Source organism: Sinohyriopsis cumingii, chromosome 1 (genome assembly GCF_028554795.1).
Source record: "Sinohyriopsis cumingii isolate HCF-2022 chromosome 1, ASM2855479v2, whole genome shotgun sequence".
Classification (NCBI taxonomy): domain Eukaryota; kingdom Metazoa; phylum Mollusca; class Bivalvia; order Unionida; family Unionidae; genus Sinohyriopsis; species Sinohyriopsis cumingii.
In genome coordinates this window covers 115,880,381-115,900,479 of record NC_142961.1, presented here as the reverse complement: position 1 = coordinate 115,900,479, position 20,099 = coordinate 115,880,381, and the positions used below count along the sequence as shown (strand labels likewise).

Here is a 20,099-nt window from a genome sequence, read left to right as displayed (position 1 = left end):
GCAAAAAACACAGCCGGTAAGGACGCCAAAATAAAAGCTACTCTTTTGTAAACTGAAAATGATGATGTCGAATGATGTAATTTCAAACTCAATCAGGGTCTCATCAATCCGAATACATGTGAAAAACCTGGTTCAAACCCAACAAATCTGAATCATCTTATAGACAATAAAATCAACAGAACATTCATCAGACTTTAAACTGTCTAAATGAGAATTGATCCATACAAGGCATGTGCAAGTTAATGAAATAATTTTCAAACCAGAATATGTTGACTGGTTCTTGAGCTATGCTAGTTACAAGCAACAGCTCAAGCAAGAAGATACAGGTAAATACCATGGGCCATAAATCTATCTGAATTGCTGTTCAAAACACAATACTAAGACAATATCTGAAGATGTCACTAACTGTCAACGGCCATAACTCTTTCAGATATAGAGTTGATTTTTAGACAAAAGAGATAAAGAGCACACCTAGGTCTATGCACATCTAGGTCTATGAAAGTACATAACAGATTGCATTGAAATTTGTTATATGGTTTCTAAGCTATAAGGATATTCAAAGGTGATTGCTACAGGGCACTTGCTTCTTGATGAAGGGCTCTAATCAAGTGTTTAGTGTAATCAGGTGTTCAGCATGATGAGTTTAAATATTTCATCACATTACATCATTCATATGGTCTTTCATACTTTTCCACGTTAAAAATCAACAAATGATGTGACATAGTATTAAAGTAATGCACCTGACGGCCTTTCACACACACACACACAGACACACACACACAAACATGCAGCTTTACTTAAGAAAATGACTAATATCATGCATTACAAAGAATTTTACATTTATACTCATTTCAAACTAAATTTATTGAATTTGTTAAACTCTGGTTTCCAAGGGTCTGCAAATAGCAGAAATTAAATGAATTTACAAAAAAAAGCAATTGATTAAGATCCTGTAGAACCAACTGCAGGTGCTCACAGTATGAAGAAACTGGAACTATCTTGGTTCATTCAAGTGAGGGACATCTTGCAGTTTTAGAAAACCATGTTATTTTTGCAATAGATACTGTATTTATTGGCTTAACTGCAGGTACAATTTTGGTTGGAAGTGCCTGTACATGGTATGCCAGTAAATACCTCATTTTGCCACTGGAGGTTTATAATTAAGTTTTATTTCATCAATTGTTCATAATGTATAACACAGGATATGCCTGGAATAATAATAAAAACAAAAATCCCTTAAAGGAATTGATGCTCTGCTGACTGAAACAAATTTCCAGCAAGTCAAGATAAAACAATTGAGTACTGAAACCATATCTGATATTTTTGAGTTAAAACAAGATTTTCATTTTTATCAATGTTAATACAGTTATCCAATCCATCCTAACTTTCACTCTCCTCCATGCCACAATGAAAAAGTTGAATTCAGCCATGAAAATCTAATGAAATTATAGTTTAAGGGCCTTGAGTAAATTGTTTGAGGAATTAAAATGAAAAGCATGTGGGTGTAGTTGATGCTATTTTCCCTGTTTATCTTCAAACTCAGTACAACCATAAACATTCCTTTGGTGCTGAAGACGGATGGTACAAAACAGCTAAAACTCGATCACTCGTTCAGTTAAATGTGGAGACTATATCTCACATTTCTCTAGGATGAGATTTGTTGACAATCAAAATTGTATGGACACAAGGCCCTTATAATAAAATTAAATTAGGATGCACTGCATGTATGTCTCTAGAACAGGGATTGGCAACCTACTTTATAAAGCAAGCCACTTTTTTCCGGATTAATTACAAAATGAACAAGTGTGTGCAAACCAGTAAGAGAGTAACAGTTAAAGTCAAGATTTTTGGCTGCCCTTCGCATGCCACAAAAAACCTCTTTCCACCTTGTGGCACGTTGTGTCATAGGTTGCTGACCACTGCCTCCACATAGTTTGGAAGCATACCATTTGGCCTGATGGGTAAAAAGAGGGATTCCCAACAAATAGTTGTCATTTTGAAAATGAAGTCATTGGAATGAAAAAATGAAATAATCCCCACATAAAATGACAAGACATGTTGATAACCCTAAATTTTACATAACTACATAACCAAAACAGAGTAGCAAGATTTATTGTTATAGCAACCATTTTGGAAAAGCATCATATAATTTAAGCAATATGACAATTCCATAGCTGTTTAATTACTTCAAAATTGGGATAAAAAATTATGTGTAGAAATATATTTGAGTTAATTTTTGAGGTAAGATGGACTACAACTGCTTCTGACAGAATGCACACCTGATAACAGCAAATGAACTTTCAACTCTGGTTGACTGATAAGTTAGGACTTTGTTGATACATGTATTATAATTGCCTCACAAGTTGGACTCTGAATATCAGGTTATTCAAATGGTTTTAAGTTGATCCTTTGAACACTAATCCAACATTGCCAAGTTTAAATTTTGTCTTGTTTCTTTTACAGAATGGTGCCAAAACATGCAAGGTAAATAAACAAATATTTTACTACCAATTGTTTGTTAGAATATTTGCAAAAAGTGTCCAGATTCGAAGGTTTGGTTTTTTTTCTTCTTCACCTCTTTACTGGCTAAAGACAATTATAAAATTATGTATTATACACATTGCATTGTTGTCTTAGACTTGTGCCTAGGATGATGATTCTGGGAGTACTAATTAGACAGTATTAATGTTGCTGACACTGCCAAGGTAATGATCACCTAGAAAATATTGTAAAACACAGTATTTCCACAAGCAGCCTTCTCGTTTCAACTTATTTTATCTGGTTTTAACTTGAAATAAGGTTCAACACATGTAACCGCAAAATGATCTTTCAAGCAACAGAAAAAAAAGATGACCCAAGTGTACAAGTAGATGGTACTGATGGAGTGTTGATCTTCAGACAGCGGCACATGCACGAAACTGCTGCTAATTCAGCTAGGAAACTTGAATTACAAAAATATTATGCATGGGACAGTCTTTGCTGCAACACAGAATATATATTCATTCAATGTATAACATATATAATCTCTTAATAGAGGAGTCCAACTGCATAGTGCACAGATCTCGATCTGCCATCACATAAAGCGCTTGAAGATCCGAATCTTTGTTATTTGCAGTTTGACTCAACATATAAGCAAGTGTATGCTGTGTACATTTTATATGCTGAATGAACTCAATTCATAAAAATTCACTGATGCTAAAATACAATCCTAATGTATAAGCACATACCCAGTCAATTTGCTTTCTAATTAGTATTCATTTTTATACTTCATCCTAATCCGATTTGACCCACAACTGAAAACTGTGAACTGAATACTGTTTCAAAACTTTCATCAAATCTGATTGTGAATTTGATACTCCCAAACACAAAGTATTTGGGGGGAAAGTTTATTACATAATATTGTAACTGATATTTTTAGAATTGTGTTCACAACCACATTATTCCACTCAACTGAAAATATTCCCTCTAGTTAACCTGATGTATTTTACATAAAGATTACCAGTAAATAGACCTCTGGTGGAATTTTTTAGACTTCACTTAAATCATTTAAATTTCAGTTTTACTAGTTGCTAAAATATATGAATAACTACAAAAAAAGTAAAGCACCATCAGCCATATATTTGTATTTCAAAAATCACAACAAAATAATTGTGATGAAGGGAGAAAAAAAATTTAGTAAACATTTTCAAACAATCTTTAATCACACATTTGACATGAAACTAATGAGTAAAAAACTTGGATTTTTCTGAGATTTCTTTTCCATCTGTTCTGTTTATTTGTATTGTGTTTATTTCTTGACTTCAGGTTCACTCTAAATATAATGCATGACATCAAAAAAGTGTTTTACAGTGTTTCATACCAATCAGGATCACATGGAGTCCCTGGCAGGCGTTAGGACATAAAACAGGACCAAGGCAGCCCCCTTGCATGTTACACAAGGCCACCGCAGTAACCTGTTTGCTGTAGAATGGTTCCTGTGATGATGTTTCATTGCAAGTCTGGGTCTTTTTAAAACTGAAGTTCGTACAGAAAAATGCTGACCTTGTTTTAGAAGGATTTCAGGTTTTTTTGGTGCCTGAATGTTTGTTCCATGTCCCTTTTAGGGGATGTTTTTTATTTTTAACTTGAGGGGTTTGTCAAGCTCTTATCGTTACCTTTTCAGCTACCTAGTTTTTGCTAAACACTACTATGGATAGCTGTTCAACCCTTAAACATCTATACATCCATACATACATCAACCTATCTGCTTTGTATGTTTTGGATTTTTCATAACCATTACACCTCTAGAAGTTAAGAATATTGAATCCAGAAATACTCGTAGGGCTGGTACCTGAATCTTCCAGTAGTTGGGTGATGGATTGGTCCAAGAAAGCGTCTTGTTGGAGACAGATATGGTGCTAACGCCAAGGTTGGTAGCGCATTCTTACTAGAGCTAGGCGAGTTTGCAAACTTCACTGTTATTGGTTCTGAAGCCCCATCGGGGATGGTTCCATTTAATTTCTGAATGGCTCGTTCAGCTTCCACACGCTGATCAAATCGAATGAATCCTACTCCCTTAGATAGACCTGAAAATGCAAAGAATGACAAATTAGTGATTTCCTTTTGTTCAAGTCATCCTAAACTTTGAATACCTGTCATAAAATTTTAACTTTAAATTTGTTACGCTTCTTTCTTAGAAGGGAAACTTTATTTTTATCTTCAGAAGTTTTTTTAAATTTATATTTCTATACCCAAAAACAACACAATCTGCAAACAAAAACAGTTCAAATATTTTGTACACTTTACAAAATAGTAGATAGATATATAGTGCCTGTAACTAACACTATCCTATATTTATTGTGTTCAATAATTATATGTATAAATAAGACTTGAATAAACTGAATAAATATTTCAATTTAAGTTTAATATTATAAATTCATTTTATCACATATATACCAAATAGAGATGAATTCTCTTGAAATGAATATCTTTTATTAACTAAAACAACAACAAAAAAAAACTCCCATGTAATAAAGATATAAAGTTTTAAAAAAGTAAATAAGCAACAGTTTTATGGTCACAGTAAAGCAATCACTTGAAAAGGTAAAACAATACTACTGATAACACTTGGAGTTTCAGATAAAATTAAATTTTTTAACAAAATATTACCCAATATTATATCCAGTATTAAATGAAGTGAGTGCAGGCGTACAACAGCTACTATGTGTTGAATAGATGAAAGTTGCCCTTACAGTTTCTGTCATTCATATTGGAAAGTTTCTGCAATTTTCAATAACAATTTCAACCAATCAAGGGAATTATTAGTACGAGCAGTTAAAGGTTAACACCATGCTCTCAAAGGTACTTATTGGTCATCCTTTACTTCAGCTAAAAACTTGTTGGGTTAATCAAATGTAAATTTTAGTGTTTTATAAAACTCACAGCTTAAATCCATGTTTGCTCTTCGGTTTGTACAATATGTCATTAATTACTACATCTTTCTTTTCTTTTTAGAGTTAAATGTACATGATATATAGTTATAACTTCCCTGGGAAACTGTGGATATTGTTTTCTCAGTGACAAGTAAAAGTTTTACTGGGAAAGAGTAGGGGGGAGGTCAAAAGAACCACTCAAGACCCCCATTAAATCCATTAATACTATATTTGATCAAAGAGGTAGAATTTCTGTAAACCTAAAGCAGCATAACTGGAAGTCAGTTACTGTGAATTCATTTTTTTACTTGGTTGTTGTGAAAAATGACATTTTTGCTGGTACTTTTATGTTGGTCCTGTAATATCTATAGAAACATGGTTGATAGGGTCCTAAAATTGATGGTTTGAAGCAACCCTGAAAATGGGCACTCCATTAAGAAAATAGAATTCACTATACCACAAGTACAGCATCAGCTACAGAGTATACAATTCTAAATATAATACTACAACTACTAACAATAATAATAATGACTTTATTTAAAGACGCTCATTTTGGTCAACTGACCGATCTTTTATGAGGCCTTAAAAGTTTAAGATCTCTTGTTGAGGAGGTTACATAAATATTCTCAAGTATCAGACCCTGACCCTGGTGTCAAATTGGTCAGTCATCGGGCATTAAGCTGGAGTCTGATTAGTCAGCATCCAAGTATCAGCTTGGAAATCATTCAACTCAGAGATGAAGTTTCCCCCATCAGCCAATCAGAAATGAGCTTTCAAAAGAAGCATTATTAGGTGATTGGCTCAAACAAAATCTCTAGTTTTCAAACTCAGGTTTGAGAGTTTTATTATTTCCAGGCCAGGGACTATATTCACAACACTTGTTGATCATGGAACTAAAACTTGACTGTTTTATTAGCCCCAGGCCATTACTTGTATTCTTCCACTGATAGCTGCTTGCAGACTGCTGCCATTTATATGACAAACATGTATCAACTGAAGTGTACTACTGTCGAGGATTATGGTAAATATGCTACTTTATATTGGTGCTCTGTATTGTGGTGAAAATAAAACAGATGTGAGCTGGGGTGTGGGCTATCTCAAATCCATACAATTTTGCTGATCAATATTTATTGCTGGTAACACTGTTGCACCATCGAACATTGCATTGTGATGCCAATATATAACAGCATCACTACTGCACTGGAATATCTCAAGTATCGCCGAGTTTGCAGTTTTGAGCCTGAGCTTGAGTGTCTTTCTCGGAAAGTTTTAAGAAATGGAAGCAGAGATCAAAATTTTGAATCAAGTCTTGAGTTAAAGCATGAAAATATTTATGTAATCTCCTAATGTACAAGTCACATGGGTCATGTAAGAACGTTTAGTGATACAAGTTTGAAAAATAATTTTATTTTTAAAATTTAATAATAATGTAGTTATAACAAAGTTTATTCAATCGTGATTTTTGAGTGATATACACATTGTCTAAGAAAAAAATTCCAAACAAAATGTATAGATTGCTATATGGCAGTTTAGCATTACACTGGGTCAAAAAAGTTGATACTGGATTGTATTATTGCAAGTGCAAGGGGAATCAAATGTACGATTGTGTGAACAATAAGTCATGTGCATCTTCAATCATCTCCTGTGTGGATGTTCAACTATGGATGATTTAAAGGTAACATACAAAAGTTTTATTCTAAGCATATACAGGACATCCTTTAAAATGATAATTTAGCATGATGTAAAATTTAACTAATTAAATCTGAACTGATAGCTGTCTTTCAAGTTTTTTATGTATATGAAAGCATATACATCTATGGAAAAAATAGGTATCATGTACGAATTGAAATAAAAGCTATGACATACCATACAGAAGATTTAAATGAAGTTACATAAGTGCCTCCAATTTATTGGACTTGTGCTAATATTTTCCTCCTGGTGTTTCCCCAGGATCTGTATATATAAATGACTTTGTTGCGTCTGATTTTGTTTGTAGTACAACTTTTTCCCTACCGCAGGCGCATTCCCTCTTACACCATAGCGCAGAGCAAAACCAGTTTAAACAAGATCACCCTGCTTGCTTGACTATGCCAAAAAAATGCTTAAGTACATTATCACTGAATTTGCCGTTCAACATTTTCGAGGAATTTATACAATAATCGTGAATGGAATTTTGATGGACAAGGTGTGAAACAGAGTGAATAATTGCCATTTAAAGGTATGTGCAATCAAATTCTCCAAAATGACACCTGAAGCTGCAAAAAGTGACTTAGGCCGTGTACACGAGTTATGTGCCTTGTATTATAGCCAAGGTTTGCATGTTTTTAGAAACAAACGTAATGAGAGCAAGTAGTGGAGTGTGCACTACGATGGGTCCCACTATATAGTTAGCATGGTTGGGCCCTAAGCAGTAGAATTTCAGTTGAAAAACTAAGTATCAAGATGGTGGGCATTCAAGCGGCAAAACTCTTATAAACAACTCTATCAATATAAAAGTGAATAACGGTCTTAAATATTCACTGGAAATTCAAATGATAATGAAAATTAAGCTCACTCAAGACCTCATCAATCTGGGGCAATCCCAAAATTTTTGTGAGGATGTCTCGAGTAAACCATCATCAGGGGGCCACCTTGTAATCTGGGAGATACAACTCTTCTGAACAAGACTAAACCATGATCAGTACATACAAGTCGATGAGACAAGGTTCATACCAGATTCCATCAGAATAGGCTGAATGGTTCTTGATCTATGCCAGCTATGAGTTAACACCTCATATACAGCACAAGTTAAATTGTAAAGGACCATAACTCTATCAAAAACAGACTCGAGACAAAACAAATAAACAGCACATCTATGTCTGGAGATTATCTACACACCAAACTCCATCAAAATATGTTAAATGGTTTTCGAGCTATTCTGGTTACATTACTTAGGATATGTTGCATTGCAAGTTTAATATCAGTGCAAAAATGGCAATAACTCAAAACTATACCTGAAGAAAAAGAAACCTTTAAAAGGCACATCCATATGTAAAAAGGCAAATTACATAACAGTGCTTCGATTTATGTGTAAGGGTTGCAGAGCTATGCTAGTTGCAATGAACAATCCCACAAGAAGATATGAAGCCAAGTGTTAAGGAGCAAAATTGATTTCCAAATAGAGTTGACAAGACAAAATCCATAAAATGCACATCTAGGGCTATAAGAAAATGTATACACCAAATGTTAAGCGGTTCCCATGCGAGAATGATTACAAGGATCCGTTGTAGTGTGGATAATATTGATCGAAAATGGGCAATAACTACCTCAAATTTAGATCTGAAATTATGAAACGTTTAACTGGCATATCTCCATGTGACAGGCAATTCATCTACGAACAGCATCCATTTAGGCAATGCATCTACGAACAGCATCCAATTAGGCAATTCACCAACCATCTGCATCCAATTATGTACAAGAGCTGCAGAACTGTTACAACTGAGAACCAATGGACACATGGATAAACAGAGAGAGAATGAGAGAGATATTTCTATACAAATCCTGCATCTTAATTCTGGGCCCTAACAAAGAGGCCAAAATCTTATGTACTCGCTTGCAAGTCGAGTCTAACTGCAAACAAATATCCTCATCTGCTGTACCATATTGCACCTGCAGATCAGGATCATTTTTGCTCTACTGATTACTCCGAACTTCAGAGACCCAGATCTGCAGTCACATAATGCACCAGCACATCTGGGTCTGTGCAGTTTGCAGTAGGATACGACATATGAGAGTATACATGATACAACATACTTAGTACATTACCAGCTGAATCATGGTATAGGAGGCCATGGGTCTGGTTTTCTTATAATTATAATCACAACAATTGTGATGAGTGTAATCAATAGTCTTTAGGGCAATTCTTGTCAGACAAAAATGGCATGTCCTACAGCAATACTGGAAAATGTAAAGAGGCTCAAAGATCAAATTACCCTTTACTTCAACCAATTTAGCATTTAAATGATTCGAGCTGGGCAGACAAGTGCTGTAGTTTCTATTCAATAAATGTATGTAAAGTAATGGAATTCACCCTATGCAATCTTAATAGGAAACAGAATTTGGATGGGCCGGTTGAGGCTGGTAATGGATGGGTAACCAAGGTGATATTGATGGTTGGGATAACTGGTTTCATCCGCTGCAAAAGAGAAATCAATAGGAAAGAGTTCTCAACATGCCCAGTGGTGCTTACAGAGGGCAGCCATTCACACCTAATTGATGTTTTAGAAATTGGCAAAACATCTCATATTGCACCTGGGTCTGACAGCAGCTGGTTGAATATACATGTACTGGTAGATAACATGAATTATCAGGTCTTGTCAAGGTTTAGATTCAGATACTGGGATTTACTTCTCTCTTAGGGAATAGGATTTATAAATAATGCAGAATGATGAGATGCATTTTTTCTTCTTCTTGAAGCAAGCTGAATAAACCAGATATCTTATTGATCTTAAATAGCACACTGATCCACAGATAAGTGTACTTGCTATTTGTCCACTTTAAAAACTCGCAAGTTTAAGAAAATACTGTTGATTCCCCCAAGCCCATATTGCACATGACCCCAAACTTTGAAATGTGATAGAATGAAAATAAATTTTTATAATATCCAAGTGCAGACAGACTCCATAGAAATTCAAGACATGTCACCTTACAAGGAGCTATGAAAAGCGTCGTTGAAAAATTCTGATATTTTGGTACAATTTATGAAGTATATCATAAATATATCCACATGTAATTCACAGTCTAGTGTTTGTCTGCATGTTTAATTGCTGATTACTCAAACTGATTTGGCAACCAAACTGTTATCATCAGGGCAAAGAAACCTATATTTGCAAATCTGATGTGAGTAACTATGCAATACATTCTGATTTAGTAATGACTATCTAAAAGAGCACACACAACGATCAGACATTACTTCCAGTATTTCAGATCAGCAATGACTAATTGATCTGTGTCTAATGACACATCAACACATCACATGCAAGTTCATATTGTTCCCAGCCAACTATCGTAAATTGTCTTGCCCTGAATGATACCACAGTGATCTACCCATCCTGCTCTGGCCAGGATTCAAACATGTGCTCTTCTGTTGCTAGTCACATGAAAAATCACCACGCCATGGCAGCTCACAAAGGCAAGTGAGCAATGTAAGTTTTAATAAAAAATATTTCAGCAGTTTTCTTTAATTCTCTCTGCAGCTTATGCTCCTATGTATAACTATCTAAGCACAATACTACTAAATACTGTAGGAAAATGATTCAGTTCTTTTAAGTATTTTAAATTTTAAACTAACCTTCTGTATCTCAATGTTAAGACCACTGAATCCATTTCCACTCAAAGTGCAGACTTTCGTAATGCTAATCCCATGCCACTCCTGAGGAACCCAAAATAAATGCTGGGGTACTGGATGATTATGCTGGGGTGCTGGATGACTATGTTTAAGAAGTGGGTGAAACCTATTGGACAGATCTTCATACAATTTCGAGTCTCTATCATCAACAAATGCCAGGTCACAAGGATTTAAATGGCATGAGATTAACATTGCTAAAGCCTATCACTGCAAGTTGAAATAGTTAATGACAGTTTTGGTAAACAGATATATTGTAGTTTAACAATTTTACCATGTCATAATGTACCTGCATCAGTCTACCTCGTTTTTTAAAAAAACATTACAAGAGAACAACATAGACCCTGATTCAATCATGTTGCACTGTGATAGCTGATCGGGGTCTAAGCTACACTTCATATATTGTAAGTATTGGTGTCTATATGAGAAGTATCTATATGGTACATCTCAAATTATCTCCACAAAGTAGAACAAGGAACTGGTTGTGGGTATTTATCCCAGTAAAGAAATTATGCTGTTGATTTCGAGTTGGTGTTTTATGGTATGTGTACACAGGTTAGTTGCTCAGTTGTTGTTGTAGTTGTAGGATTTAATGACATTTTTCAGCACAAGATAGGCTATATATGGTGGCCAGTATAAATGCTGGAGGAAGAACCCATGTAAACCCCAGAAAAAAACACCGACCCAGACCTGCCCACCCTGACAAGTCTGTCTCAGTAATGTAGTTGATTTTTTGCTATAAGATTTAAAAGTTTTCAGTAAGGTGCATAAAGCTGGAAAACATAATTTAAAGTTCAATGCATCAACGATAAACATGATCAACTGAAAAGTTTGTAAAGTATGCGTAGACTTTATTTACAGCTAGTACAGTTGCACCAACTTTAGTTCCAAACCCTATGCAACTCAATGGCTCGCTGATATCTGTCAACTTGACATAATTCTTGGAAATTCTTTTCCATTTCACATGATGACATCAATCATATCTCCCGCCATGAGACATACTCAAATTGGCATGTGATGTCCAATAAACGTAATTTTGTCCTTTCCAGCTTTTATTCACAAGAATCTGAATACTCCTTTTTATTCTTCTTTGCTAATTATTAACACTTTTCTATAAGCTTTTTCCTTTTGTTTTAAACATGCATTGCTTTTTGGACGCCATTTTTAAAAATTATATAATCAACAGTTTGATCATGCAGATGCTTCGCATGAACAAATAGGTGCAGTTTAAAGCATCTGGGTTGCTGCTCTAAAGTTAGTCTGGTTCCCTGACTAATTTCACTAATTTTAAGATGAAGCCCAGATCCCAATAAAATAGGGATGAACCAATTATCCAGAATTTTCAGGCAATGATCATTTTTCCATAGTTTTTGCTTGTATGCCCCAAGTTCATATTTTAAGGGTAATTTTCGTAAGACTTAGGGCAAAATCGTAAGAGTTGGCAGGTCTGCCGACCCACGAGAAGCTACTGGCAAGCTTTCTCACCTACCCACATTGGCTAAACCTGAGACTAAAACCCACGCAGAAAAAAGGTGAGATGGCAGTGGTTTGTAACAATGAGTGCTTTAGACCACTTGGCCACTCGGGGCCCCTTGGTTACTTAGTGCAAATGTAATTGGTTCCTTACCCAAAGATGCACCAGAATAGTTGACCCAGGATGTTCTTAAAGTAGGATTCGAACCCACGCCCTTTTGGTTGCAAATCCAGCATGCTACCAATTAACCACCATGCCTCACCACGAAGAAATATATTAAAAGTCTTCATATTGACAAGATTCAAAATTATTACTTCTGTATTTGATATAGTCTCACCATCCTATAGCACGGCATTTAAATTGCTTATTCTTTAATTCTTTAGCTTTAATTCTCAACGGTTTGAAACAAATGGTAAAAGTGTCTGAAATAAATTAGTCCCTAAGACAAGAAATTCTGACAAGATAAATAGCTTATTTGTTGTTTGATACACACACGATTTTCACAAAACATTACTTATATCAAATCTGGGAGTAAAAATTTACTTTGAACAAAGTGTGTTTGAAGATTGCTGCATAGATTCAAATCAAGTTTTAGCCCATGATTTATTACAAACAAGGTCGTGCTACATCAAGTTCACTGAGACAGTTAAGTGGTAGCTATTTATTGAGCTCGTGTTCTGATCTGATCCGATTTTTTCAAACATTTTGACCAACTGTCTAACACATTAGCCACTACCAAACTGATCAAAATCTATTCCACACCCTTGTGATGCTGACTGTGTTATGTGTAGTGTGTGAGTGACAATTTTGTCAGTACTATGAATCATCAATTTTCATGTAGTTTCCGTAAATTAAATCTGCATTTTTTGGTGCAATGTATCCATTGGCTTCCATGACAGGATTTAGGATGCAGAATAGGTCTATAAGGCAACTAATGAAGGAAGCCTTTTGCTCTGAAATGCATCCAGCAATGATTTTCCTGCTGAGTGAGAAAACTGTCAATATTCTTGAACAGAACAATTTTTAAAAAATACGGTATTTTACCCCTTTTTTTGCCTTCATCACTGTTCTAATAACTTTTTGGGATACCTAAACTTACTAGTCACTATAGCCATGCATGTGCTGACGTGTTGTTACATATCATACTGGATCCCGTTAATGTAGCCAAGTTTTACTCCTTATTCCCATTTTTATTATTCCTTATAATTCCTTGTTATTTCTTTTAGTTCATAGTTCATGAGAACCAATTATGCAATACACACACCTAAATATACCATGTATATTCGCTTATAACTCAAGTCCGATTGTAGACAACACAGACTGCCGTCAGATAATGCACTGAAAGATCAGGATCTATCAAGAACATTGTTTTTTTTGTTATTTTTTAAAAAAAAGAAACAATGCAAGATTTTCATCTTGCATGAGCCACTTAAAAATTTTTCAAAATTACTGTATACTATTGAGCTGGAAATGATAAGATTGCTACACAAAAGCATCATCAATATGAAATAACTTGTTACCAAAGGGGTATATGTGAGCCGGGACATAAAATGACATGGTTGCAACATATGTCTCTTATTAAATAATGCTGCCCCACCCAATAGTTTTATTTAACTGTCAACTGAAAGAAAATGACCAAGTTAACAAAAAGTACACGAGACCAACAGGGATTTATATATTTTTGACCTGCTGTAAATCAACACTGCAGGTTTTCTGTTGTGGAAACTGATGTGATCTCAATGATTAAATCATATGCAAAAATCCACTATTCAATATATACTTTTTTTTGTGTATTTGATAAAAAGAATCTACGATATTCAACCTGTACAAATTTGTTCAGTTTCAAATTTAGCGGGGTATCTATTTATGAATAATCAGTAACAGGTTACATTTCCCCAAAGCCATTTATTTGGGGTTATTACAACAAATATTCTCCAACTTCTTCAAAACTACTGGCAAATTTTCCCCGACCATATATGTCACATGACAGACACACACGTGTTTTCCACTTCAAACATATGCAACAAATGAATTTACCATATTTCTCCAATGATATGTCCATACATGATTACAAAACACAACCTTAATAATGTTACCAAATTCTTATGTTAGGAAGCAATATTCCATGATACACCATGATACACCTATAACCCAATATTTCAACAAATGTATGTACCTACTGCCTGGGATTGTCGTGGGAGGTATACAGCTGGGCTCAGCTAATAAATCAGTACAAATATTCTGTACCAGTCTCTGTCTGTGACATAGCAGTAAATTCTGCTCACCCCACCCCCCATTCAAGGCACATTCCTAACAGTACCAAAAAAAATTTGTACTTAGTGAAAATGTTGCCCCTCCCCCATTGCAGGGGTTGCTTGGGCAGTTACTATGCCACTGGTCATCATTAAACATAGTGCAGCAAATAGCACTTAGCTCAGTTTCTTATGAAAAGCTAACTTGGAATTTTTGTTCATATTAAAATTTCAATGAGCGAGGGTACAAACTTCCAGAACATGAAAACTAAGATATGGGTATACATGTATTAATATAAATAAAACAGTGGTCACTGGATAAAATATAATAGACTATTTTTGAATATTCCAAAAAGTGAGGATTCTCTGACTTTTCCCCTGCCCTCTCTTAGGGTCAATATTTAACAAATGGGTATGCAAGAAAATGCACACCCACCAACCCACCCATTCATTTTTCAGTTATTCTGGACAGCGCTAACCTTAGCTACGTATAAATATCAATTGTTCCTATGTCAAACAGTCTAATACTTTGCAAGAGATTGTCTTTAAAGTGCAGGTTGTTAAACCTCACCCCTACCTTAAGGAAAGACCATGTTGTATTTGTTTGTTTAAAAATTGGACCATACGCAGAGTGCAAAAATTTGCTGTTGCATATTGTGTCAGCATATCTGAGTCCATGTAGTATATTAGGAGTAATCAGTCAAACATAGACCCTGATCTGCTGAAGCACCCAGGTCAATGTTTCCTTGCAAGTGGACCTAACTTACTGCAAATATTACACGAAAAAATGAAAATCTTCCAAAGACCAAAATGTCATACATGCTGCATTTCAATTTCTGGTCATTTTTATTATTTCTAAAAGTTTGCAAGAAACCAAGTGATTGTGTGAAAAATTAAGGGACAATAAATTACTTGGAAAGTAAAAGTTATGCAGAAATCAAATGACAGTCATAACTCTCATTTCAATTTTTGTTCCACAACTACTTAAATAAAGCCAGTTTTGAGTATCACATGTAAAAAGTACACAAGAATTTTGTAGTTATGAGTTCATTCATCAATATTTGTTGAATTCTATGGGGCAGCAAAGAAGTAAAACAAAAATATACATTCATGTAAGTGTAATAGATTCTACTTTCATTTCCCACTTTAATTTCACCAGATGGCAATATCAAAATTATAACCAAATTATGTATTTTAAATTAAAATTTTATATTGGAAGGCGTACATGATGGAAATAAATGTATAATTTGTACTATCCCCCCCCCCCCCAGCACCAAACGAGTGAACTAATTTACCAATAAAAATTTTACCATTTGGATAAATTGATCATAATAATTGAAAATCTATTTAACAAATATTCGATATTAGAAATATAACAAATAAAATAAACATTGTAAACAGTTCTTGAGCACTAATTGTGACCTGGTTATGCCTGCATGAATTTGGATACAGGACTGGCAGTGGCTGCTGTTAATAAGGTCATGAATGGCTTCACATTGCACCAAATATACCTTCTCACTGCATTTTAAATTTTTGACCATGAAAGCCCTTCAAAATAAATAGATTACTGGTAGACAAAAGTGGATAATGTCCAAGTGTGCAACAAAACCATTCAGACTGGTGCCATTAGTTCATATTAAATGCCAATGGTAAATTAGATTTATTAATGTGATCAAAGTTACTCGTCTGCACAATATTACTCAACCCTTTTTTAGGAATCATGTTTTGTTTGGGGTTTAACCACAAAGCAACATATTCAGGTTACTAAGTCCTTAGGCAATGGGAAGAATAAAGTGTATTGCCAAAGGACACACCACAAAAAGCTGTGATCTAGGTTGATCTCATAATAGGAATGCAAAGTTCCCCACCCCACCCCACCCCTATTTATCAGAGTAGAGCATGGTAACCAATGAGCTACTTTGGCTCCTGCTTACATCAATTGCCTCTTATGATATACAGGAACATGCAACAGGCCCTTTCTACATTTCCAAACCCACACAGGGTTATAAAAACATTATATAAAAATATATTTAACAATTAATTTCGTGGATGATGTTCTTTTTCCCCACAATTGATGTAACTGTCATAAATAAATTCATCTGGTTGTCAATTCATGCCAGAATATTGATTTTCACTTTACATCACTCACTGAAAAGTAATCAGCTTCAGCCTGGGGTAAATATGATAGCCTATGTGGGACTTATTCCAACATAGCAGTCTGTATCCACAGTTTCCCTGGAGTAAAGGCAAGCAATACATGCACATAAAGCTGTGTGAATGATGTTAGAAATGTTAATCATGTACTAAACAAATAAACACTGATGAAAGCCAAATAAGTTTTGCAAAATCAACACAAAATTAAAAAGAAGATAAAAACAAAATTAAAGATATAATCAGCCCTGCATTTAGAAACAATTTAAATGTTAGAATCAAATGTAAACATACTCAAAGCATGCATGTGTTATATAAAACTGGCTTCAATGAAAGAGGAAGCCAGTGTGAAACAATGAATGGTCAGGCTCTTAATACTGGACACTGAACTTCATTGGCTAACCTGTATTGTTATCGTACAGAATTCTAGAGGTAATAATCCGTCCGCACGTGGAGAAATACCTCTCTAAATCTTGCTGGGTCATAGACTTGGGTAACCCACAAATATACAAGTTAGCGCCTTTAATACCCTCACTACTGGGTCTTGCATAAGACACCTAGAAAATATGGTACAGGGCATTGATAATCACAAATATCTGGGCAATGATGCTGGAAGCATGGCTATTATTGTATTAGGGCTATATTAAGATCATGTACCCTCTGCAGCAGGAGAAAATAGGCATCTTCAAATTTTTTGGTGTACTTTACTTGAATTGCCAAAATGAAATGCCTTTTCACTGCCTTGCTGGATTGCCTGAGAAGCGTTGGGATTGGGTGGGTGGGTGGAATTGAGAATTACCTGCTAGACTTGTGATTTTTTTTTCAAAAGAAAAAAGGACAGCCTGGTCAAATTCCCAGTTCAGTTCTTAAAAAATAATGTCAATCATGCAGAGTTCCACAAATAATCCAATAATTTATTCTGCAATTTTGGTTAATAACTGTTGCATCTCACACTGAAAACAGTTGGCATAGGGTCCACTCTACAGAACTCTCGACAAATTTCTGCAATAGGCTTTAGAAATTGGGCATAAGATGCAAGACATTGGCAGGTTGCTGAAGAAATCATCCACAGTAAATTGAAAAAGATGGCAACTTTCCCTGGCTAGAGAGGGTTTGAAGATCTATGGTACAGTTATTATTATTTTGTATATACCTGTAATTTGGTCATAAAGAATTCTTGATGTAATGATTGTTCCACACTGGGAAAATATTTTTTCCAAGTCCAATTGTGTCAAAGACTTTGGCAAACCACTTATGTACAAATTAGCCCCTTTAATGTTTTCACAGCTAGGTCGGGCCAGGGAAACCTGAAATTAACAAACAGTATGCATCTATACAAAAAAAAAACAAGAAATAAAAAAGAACTAAACAAAACTGGTTACCAATGGAACCTACTTCTGAAAAATGAACAGATCTTTAATTAACAAGCTTGAACAAAGTAAACCAGAGTGTTAACTGAATAAAGTATACTTGTGATCAAGGGGAGGAAAACAGCCAAAAATAAATAAAATTAACTTCAGTTAGTTTGATGCAGTCCTAATAGTGCCTAATCATATATATATTTTTACAATATTTTTAAAATGCCTATGAAAGACATTCATGCACCGTGAGTGTACACTTTTTAATACAGAGTAAACCCAAACCATGTCAATTTAAATTTTTTGCTTTCCATATGTTCTCAGGAAAAGCCAGGATTCACTAAAAATCTTCAATCAATTGTTCTTTTTCTGTTAGGTATTTATAAACAAAAGATCAGTGGCATTCAGCTTGGTTTACATGAGGCTTCTATATAAAGAATACCTTCCATTAAGGACACCCATGCCCCATGAAAATGGCTATAATTCTTATATAAAGGAAGCCTAACACGGACAAAGGACACACATTAGTCAAAAATATATATTCCAATGAATATAAAGGACATTACTGAATAACAAGGTCAAGACTGAACTTTTTCACAGATTTTAAGTGCACCTCTCCATTGATAACACGTGCACAACAGGGTCCACAAACATAGACTGCACTATAAATGAGGGCACAAGTTAGGGATGTCCTAAACTGAAAAAATTCGCAAGTGCAAGTTCAAGAATTATCTGAAACTCGCTTGCCCACAATGGACCGTATCTGTCAAACCAAGCTCTTTCTTTTACCAAACATTCATTTCGCTTGGCTGCCTTACTACCTTTTATTACAGTTACCAACGAGTCAGTTAATTTAAGGTAGTTTATGTTACATACAAAATAACACTTATAACAGTGTTTGAGTGATCAAATAAAGTGAGTTCACCTGACATATGACCGGGACCACTAGATTTTAAGTTTGTAGGATTTTCATGCCTTCTAACATTTCTTTTATATCTACTCCTTTATTTGATTAAAGACATCATTAATGTGCTAATACAAAATTGGCCAGCTTTTAATTCAGTGCAACAATACAACAAATACTTCTGCAATTCAATTATCAAAACACAGTCAGCACATAATGAGGTAATCAAACAAACGCTAGCAGACATAGCTGTTACTGTATATTGACAAATTTTACATTTAATTACAACAGGACATATTGGATTTATGATGATTACGCTTAAAACTAAAAGATAGAAGTAGAACACATATTTCAGCCAATTTTTAAAAAAAATAAATTTCTATTTATTTATTAAAGTACTGCCTCCACTCAGCCTAAGTGATATTTTCATTAATCAAAATTTCCTTACATATGGTTAATTGCTGTGTACTAGGAATGACGTCTGGAGAAGAAAATAAACGTAAAAAATTACTTAAGTATGACTTATTTTTAAATTTATTATTTCATAATGATGACCACAATTTCCAGGCTCTATCTACCGTTTTTTTTTACGATAAAACGAGAGATATATCAAAGTTTCTGTTACTAAATTTGATCGCAATTTTCTTCAAGTTCAACAAAAATAAGGATCAATTTTTGGAGGTATGTTCTAGTTTTAAAAAATGGGATCCATGCTTGACCCGTGTTATAAGCAGGTTCGTGAGTTATCGGCACGAGTTATCGAGGGAGTGGAGTATGCACATATTCTCTTGCTAGATTTGCCTGCTTTTAATTTTATCAGAATGTTAAATCACCAAATGTGATTGTACAAAAATGCATGCATTAAAAATACTGATGAAAAATGCATCATGGGAAGTCCTAAATTTGAATGAGTCTTGCCTATGAAAAAGAAAACAACCCTGTCTTATACACTTGTTTCACTGTATCTTCTTTCCAAATGATGTTCATTTTGGTTCAAATTCCAGTCCTTTTGCCACACATTCAAAATACTTGCCAAAACATGACTCAAATTTTAAGCTGAATGACACAGTAAGAGGGTGTGTGGTAGAACTAATAATGAAGAATTGATTATCTCATGCAGAACAAATATAAGAGTTTAAGCAAATAACTGTTTTAAATAATAACAC

General features: G+C 34.6%; 1 protein-coding gene across 5 annotated transcripts in view; it reads right to left on the bottom strand.

The window, feature by feature from the left end:
* The window catches only part of LOC149807708 (ELAV-like protein 3), a 52,089-nt gene that overhangs the window by 9,272 nt on the left and 22,718 nt on the right, over positions 1-20,099 (bottom strand). For 3 of the 5 annotated variants that reach the window (XM_089969611.1, XM_089969583.1, XM_089969595.1), the window contains exons 4-5: positions 17,825-17,978; positions 4,331-4,565 (exon numbers count right to left, since the gene is read on the bottom strand). In XM_089969611.1, the coding sequence (XP_089825737.1) occupies positions 4,331-4,565; positions 17,825-17,978 (389 nt within the window). Of the gene's footprint in view, positions 1-4,330; positions 4,566-17,074; positions 17,229-17,824; positions 17,979-20,099 lie in introns of all 5 variants that reach the window. The other 2 variants (XM_089969589.1, XM_089969601.1) reach the window with 1 other exon arrangement.